A 7,026-nucleotide genomic window follows, 5' to 3' on the forward strand; every position below is an offset into this window, starting at 1 on the left:
CATCAAAAGTCAGGGAAGGGAAGTCTGGGTCAGCAGCAAGTGGCACAAAGGCTGCAGAGCAATGTGTAGCCAGTACACAGTGAATCACAGAGGGGAGATGGCAGCTACCATGTTGACCCGACCATGGGTCAATGTGGTACTCTGAGATGCATTTCCAACAAATACAGTGTCTTGAGTACTCAAAGACAGGAAATGAAACCTGCAAAAATTWAAATGGAGATAAAAATCACCTTTTAAAAAAGAACAGAAAAATATTGTATCAACATAATTAAAAATGTTATTCATAAAAGAAAATGGTATCTTAAATTAAAATAACCAAACAGACAAAAGCATTACGTCTTCTCACATGATTAACATTTTGGCAGTTATGAACAAGTTATGGACATTTTGGCAGTTAATGTTAATGTATGCTCAGAGGCAGAAACTACATTATTCCTGGCAGACCTGCAAACTGTACCCTCTACTGATAAAAAGTTGCATGTACACAATATAAAAGAAATAAAAGAGCTAAGAAATAAAAGAGCTAAGAATACTTTGCAATTCTGACCAAAATTTGTGATAGTTTAAAAAAACTTTTCCTRTAGCCGTTGCTCAACCCACTACAAAGAAACCTGTTTTGATCTTTTTTAGGTCCTGTGGCGATACAGTGGCCAGAAACCCCAGACTCTGGGTTCAAACACCAGATTATATGACTGGATCCCACAGAACGACCTSCTGGGTGGGTAAAYAATAGCATCCATAACAYTGTACAATAATTTCTGCTAAAATAAAAATAAATGAGACAAACCACACTGCAAGTCCAGTTGTGACACTGCTAACTTGATTAATTTCCAAATGRTCCAACTGAAAACATTTTTCCATACGATTATGAAATATTGAATATTCATTATTTTGATGAATAGAAGTACATCAGAAAAAATGTAAATGTGTGTAGTTACTCTGTTATTTATAAAAATCTGTTTTATATAACCCTAACTTGGTTTGTGTTTGATTTGATACAGCAGCGTTTYCAAGATCATTAATAATGAATGTTTGATAACGTCGTTTTCAGGTCATCCTAAAACCAAAGTTTTCATCACTCATGGTGGAGCAAACGGGATCTATGAGGCCATCTACCACGGCGTTCCCATGGTGGGAATCCCCATGTTCGCTGAACAGCCAGACAACATGGTACACATGGAGGCCAAAGGAGCTGCAGCTAGTGTTAAATTCAACTTTATGACAACTGAGAGCCTCAGAGATGCCCTGAACATGGTCATCAACAACAAATCGTAAGTCATTTTCATTCCTTATGTGGCAACTATCATATTTATGGTAACAAAACAGGCTTTATTTATCCTTATTGGGTAGAACGACCATGGAGTCATGATGTAGAGCACCATCAAAATTCAACATTTTGGCCTTCTGATTCAGGACGTAGAGATGTGTGACTGCATATTTTACAATCCAAAATCAAGTAAATAATCAAGTAAAGGGGCACCATCACCAATAAATGCTTTTCAGGATTTAGGTTTGATACATTATTAAACTTCTGCTTTTCCCTTTTGAATTGGTTTGTTGAAATGTAGGACAGAATTTGGACAAAATTGTAACAAATGTTTTGTAGACATCTTCGTGTCGATAAAATACTTTTAATATATTGACATGATGAGCAGACAATAGAAAAACTAATCTTTTTTGAGGTAGATGTGAGACACTAATATATAAAATAAAATACAATTTCAAGAGGGAACCCAAAATTAAAGTATAGATCCTATACTGATCAATAGTGACTTGGTATTGATCTTATCGATATTTTTGATCAATCAGTCCACCTCCATCAGTCAGATAATTCAGATAAACACTTATAATTTTGAGGCAAAATTTTCACTAATTTGATATTTTTGATAAAAGAAAAATGTATTAATGAAAAAACTGAAGATAAAATAACCCACAAACACAAGTTTGTGGGTTATTTTGGTAAATAAACCACAAAAACCAGGCATCATTTACACAAATGCAAACTTGGAAGCAACCATTCATTAAACTTAGTAAAATATCCCAAGCTCTTTCATTTTTTTTTCTCGTCATCCATCAACAGCTACAAAGAAAATGCAATGCGACTGTCCAAAATCCACCATGACAGACCCATGAGTCCTCGGGATGAGGCCGTCTTCTGGATCGAGTTCACCATGAGGAACAAAGGAGCCAAACACCTGAGGGTCCAGGCCCACGAACTCACCTGGTACCAGTACCACAGCCTGGACGTCCTAGCCTTCCTCCTTATTATAGATCTTCTCCTCATCTTCATCCTCTTCAAGAGCTGCAGCTTCTGTTTCAAGAGATGCTGCAGCAGAAAACAGCCAAAAAGAAAAGCTGAATGAAAAATTGAAGTGAGAGTGGTGTTTGTAGCACTTTTCTGTTTAAGAGCTTTAATTACCAAAAAATGTTTACATGTCTGATCATGACTAATGTTTACATTTTCTGATACATATTCATTTGAAATATCAAACATCTTTAAAGCCAAAAAACATTTCATCTCAACATGACCAGGCCACCATTAGTAAGCAGCTAGTTGGTGATTTTTAAAAGAAGATTTTTGTTCGCTTCAATTAATGTGTTTAAAAGCTTTTTTATTGGACTGTAATGCACTCCAAGTTAAAATTGATCATTACAAAGTGCTACATAAATTTAACAGAGAGTCAGTTTTATCAAATACATTTTTATAAACAGGAGGTGTTATGCTGTACATCATATTATAATACCATTCTCTCATCAAAACATTCCTGCAGTGTTGCTCTGATTCTTTTATTATCATTTGAAAAATCGTTACTCTCCCGTGGAACCTCCTGCGCAACCAACAAGTACACAGAAAGTGGTTTCTGAATAGTAAATCAAGAAGAAAACACTCGTCTTTTCAAGCAGCCACTGAAAAGCGAAAAGAGCGGTGAAACTAGCTGACCAAATGCAGAGTTCCACTTGCGTTGCTAGGTGACGCACTGGGTTAGCTGAGGTTGCTAGGTAACGATTCAATACCCACAGAATGTGACTTATCAGGAGATTTTTGAAGAGACAGAGGTCGAATTCAAGGTGTTGGAAACAGAAACACCAAAATCAAATTTCAGTTAGGATAAACATAAGCTAAAAACATAGCATAAAATAGCCACTTGATTGTGCTATAAAATGACACTATGTCCCTGGAAAATTCATTAATAATATCTTGGATTATCACTTAAAAAAAAAATTCAACATTGGCATCAGATATAAAACAAAAGCACAACGGGGATTGTATATTTTTACAACTAACTCGAGGGCAAATGTACATGCACATGAACTTGTGAGTAAAAAATTACCTTTAAAAATGCGATAACAGTTGGAAGCAGATCAGTGACAAGTTGTATCTGGTAACCTTTAAAATCCCTGAGTAATCAGACAAAAAGATGGATGAAGAAAAACTAAATACTGAATAATCAAGCTGAACTATTCTGATTGTCCAAGCTAATTATTTACTGATTTGCAATGAATTTTCTCTGATCTGCCCTTTTTGCACTTTTGCAGCTATAACCCTTTACCTCTTCAATCATTTTCCTGGGGTGAGCCTGTTATCTTGCATCATTCGGTACAAAGAGGAGCAAGTCAGAGACCATGTGGTTAATAAGTATCTGCACAAACCACCTGCTAAAAAAAACCACAGCTGGTCTATCGATTGTCACATGCACCATGGAGCTGCGTCTCTCCGTCTACGTCCTGCTGCTGCTTTGTGCTGCAAAAAGCTCAAATGGTGGGAAGATTTTGGTGTGGTACACTGAGGCCAGCCACTGGATCAACATGAAGCCGGTACTGGAGACACTGGTGGACAGAGGACACCAGGTAACAGTCCTAGTGCCAAGCACATCACTGTCCATGAACAGCAGTGAACCGTCTCGCTTCCAGTATGAACCTTTTGATGTCGACGTCTCCCTGGATGTTATAGAAAGGTTTGTTGAGGATTTCTTACATTTCAACATGTATGAGATGGACTTCATGAACCCTGTTCAGATTTACATTAAATTTATACAATTAATGAAGCGGTACATGATGATAACTTTAAAGTTTTTGGATGGAGTGGTGAAATCGGAAACCATCATGAAGAAGCTGAGGGAGGGAAATTACGACCTGCTTTTTGCGGATCCAATCTTAATCGGCAGCGACCTGACTGCGGACATTTTGGGCATTCCTCTCGTCTTTTCTTTACGTTTCTCAATAGCTAATAACTGGGAGAGGCTGTGCGGTCAGCTATCTGCTCCACCTTCCTTTGTCCCTGGTTCATTAAGCAAACTAACGGACAAGATGGACTTCTCAGGGAGACTGTGGAACGTTATCTTCTATGCGTTGCAAGAGTTAATCCTGGAACACGTTATGCGGAAAGAGGCTGACAGATATTACTCTGAAATCAGAGGTAAGTAATCTAGAATTATCACAAAAAGACAAAGACGTGGATGTTATTTTGTCAAAATAGGTGTCATAACCCTTCCATTGTCTACTATAACAGGAACACCCACCAGTGCCTGTAAAATGATGGGTAATGCTGATATCTGGTTGATGAGAACCTACTGGGACTTTAATTTTCCTCGCCCACTCCTCCCCAACTTCAAATTTGTTGGAGGGATCCACTGCAAACCAGCTAAACCTTTGYCAAAGGTGCAGTTATAATCCACCAATTTAATTAAACACACTTAAATCTTGATGTAAACAAAGCCACATCACTAACACAATTCTGACTGAAGCCAACTAACTGGTTTCCTGAAGCTGAAAATGTAACTATTTTACAGAAAATGGAAAAGTTTGTCCAGAGCTCTGGAGATGCTGGGGTCGTTGTCTTCTCTTTAGGATCGATGGTAAAGAACCTGACCACAGAGAAAGCAAACATGATCGCCTCAGCGCTCGCTCAGATTCCACAGAAGGTCAGTAGGATCCCCAAATGTCAACTGTAATCAGGATTTTTCACTACAATATGTACAACTTCTCTTGCTTGGTCATCATAAACAACCACTGAGTAGCACAGACTTTTTGTCCACTATAGATAAATTTTCCCAAACTGAGAATAGCGTTGAACCCAGATATTTTAATAGCCWATATAAAAAATATAATATAAAAGCCTTTTTTTCCCTCACTCTGACATTGAATCAGTATTAACTTTTGATATTTTGTTAATCAATTAGGATTCCTAAAATTATTTCTGTTTCCTAAATGCTTACACCTCTTCCCAGTGCTGTTATTAGTGTCTGTGCAAATGCACCACTCCTTACCARAAACAACCAGTCAGAGCCAGGATGGTCTTAGCACTGTCAATCAACCTCATGTATGTGCTGCTCAATGTTGTAATGGCAGAGAAACAACTCACTATTCCAGAAAATCTGTTTATCCACCATCATCGGTGGCCATGCTAACTAGCTTTAGCATTCATGGCTGACTCTGCTAACAGAGAGCAATTGGGAGGGTGTGAGTCACGTATACATGAGGGTGAGTGGCAGAGCTAAAGTCCTCCTCCTGGCTCTGATTGGTTTTGGCCGTACTGTGTATTTTCTAGTTAGCACCGGGAGAAGACAGAGGATCTTGATTTTTCCACATATTATTTGTCTCATACTATGATGTCATTACATAGCAGCAGTTTTAACAAATGTGTGAAAAAACTTTTTTATAAAAGTTAAATGCCCCAGCGTTGAAGTTCAGAAGAGTGAATGCAACTCCCTAGTATTTGGTAAAATTATTTCTATACTGCATGGCATGGGTCAAACCTTTTGGATATTACTTCAKACTTCTAGAAATAGTTTGCTGGACATTTGGCCCATTCCTCCAGACAGAACTGGTGTAAAGGAGTCAGGCCTGAATTGAGATCAGGGCTTTGTGATGGTCATGCTAAAGCACTGACTCTGTTAGCCACACTGAAATGCTCTCCGTCTKCAGGTGTTGTGGAGATACAGTGGGAAAATACCAGACACTCTGGGTTCCAACACTAAACTTTATGACTGGATGCCCCAAAATGACCTGCTTGGTGAGTAAACCAAACAGCTTGAAGCAAAAGTACGGTTCACCAAAACATAATGTCTACTAGTAAATTTACAGTGAAATCACAATGTCACGCAAGGAAACAATGAAAATCAATGACABTAAAGGATGAGCAAAAACATAAAGCGATAAAAAACTGCTATGAACAGGATGTGCAACTGGAAATGTGACAAACGAGTCTGGACAGACTTTCTAGCACAACACTGATAAGAAAACTGCASCAATATGTGATTTTTATCTGGAGCGCCTTCGCGTATCAAAAAGCCTTTGCGTCTGAACTGTTGCACAGAAATGAACAATAAATGTGTAATAACTGGCTCCTGTCAGGTCATCCTAAAACCAGAGCTTTCATCACTCACGGCGGCGCAAACGGAGTTTTTGAGGCCATCTACCATGGCGTTCCCATGGTGGGAATCCCCACGTTCGCTGACCAGCCAGACAACATGGTGCACATGGAGGCCAAAGGAGCTGCAGTTGTTGTTGACTTGAACTTCATGACAACTGAAGTCCTCAAAGATGCAATCAACACCGTCATCAATGACAAATCGTAAGTTACCTTATGCTATTGTTCTCCACTGTTGAAGGTACCAATAAATATTAATTTGTTTGAAAATATGAAACAAATCACACTTATTGTTATATTAGTGTATTACAAATGGGAATGTTTTTCAAGACCAATATTTGTGATTGTTATCATAACTACACAGTTACCTAAAAAATAAATCTAAGTAATTTATAGAAAATATAGAATCAAAACAGTACAACTGTGAAATTATGCTGTACATTTTATACCAGGGGCTGCACAGTGGCACAGTTGGTAGAGCTGTTGCCTTGCACCAAGAAGGTTCTGGGTTTGATTCCCGGTCCCGGTCTTTCTGCATGGAGTTTGCATGTTCTCCCTGTGCATGTGTGGGTTTTCTCCGGGTACTCCGGTTTCCTACCACAGTCCAAAAACATGACTGTTAGGTTAATTGGTCTGTCTAAATTGCCCCTAGGTGT

The 7,026-nt window shown here is 38.4% G+C and overlaps 2 protein-coding genes across 5 annotated transcripts in view; both read left to right on the forward strand.

The window, feature by feature from the left end:
* LOC103469914 (UDP-glucuronosyltransferase 2A1-like) overlaps positions 1 to 2,728 on the forward strand; it is a 19,730-nt gene extending 17,002 nt beyond the window's left edge. The window contains exons 10-12 of the mRNA XM_008417978.2: positions 631 to 718; positions 1,052 to 1,271; positions 2,081 to 2,728. Of these exons, the coding sequence (XP_008416200.2) occupies positions 631 to 718; positions 1,052 to 1,271; positions 2,081 to 2,363 (591 nt within the window). The 3' untranslated portion in view covers positions 2,364 to 2,728. The remainder of the gene's footprint in view (positions 1 to 630; positions 719 to 1,051; positions 1,272 to 2,080) is intronic.
* Positions 2,729 to 3,413: 685 nt separating this feature from the next.
* Positions 3,414 to 7,026, forward strand: part of LOC103469912 (UDP-glucuronosyltransferase 2A2-like) — a 20,810-nt gene continuing 17,197 nt past the window's right edge. The window contains exons 1-5 of one of the 4 annotated variants that reach the window (XM_008417972.2): positions 3,421 to 4,417; positions 4,511 to 4,659; positions 4,791 to 4,922; positions 5,926 to 6,013; positions 6,355 to 6,574. In XM_008417972.2, coding sequence (XP_008416194.1) covers positions 3,625 to 4,417; positions 4,511 to 4,659; positions 4,791 to 4,922; positions 5,926 to 6,013; positions 6,355 to 6,574 — 1,382 coding nt within the window. In that variant the 5' untranslated portion in view covers positions 3,421 to 3,624. Of the gene's footprint in view, positions 4,418 to 4,510; positions 4,660 to 4,790; positions 4,923 to 5,925; positions 6,014 to 6,354; positions 6,575 to 7,026 lie in introns of all 4 variants that reach the window. The other 3 variants (XM_008417971.2, XM_017306684.1, XM_008417973.2) reach the window with 3 other exon arrangements.

Source organism: Poecilia reticulata, linkage group LG9 (genome assembly GCF_000633615.1).
Source record: "Poecilia reticulata strain Guanapo linkage group LG9, Guppy_female_1.0+MT, whole genome shotgun sequence".
Taxonomy (NCBI): Eukaryota; Metazoa; Chordata; class Actinopteri; order Cyprinodontiformes; family Poeciliidae; genus Poecilia; species Poecilia reticulata.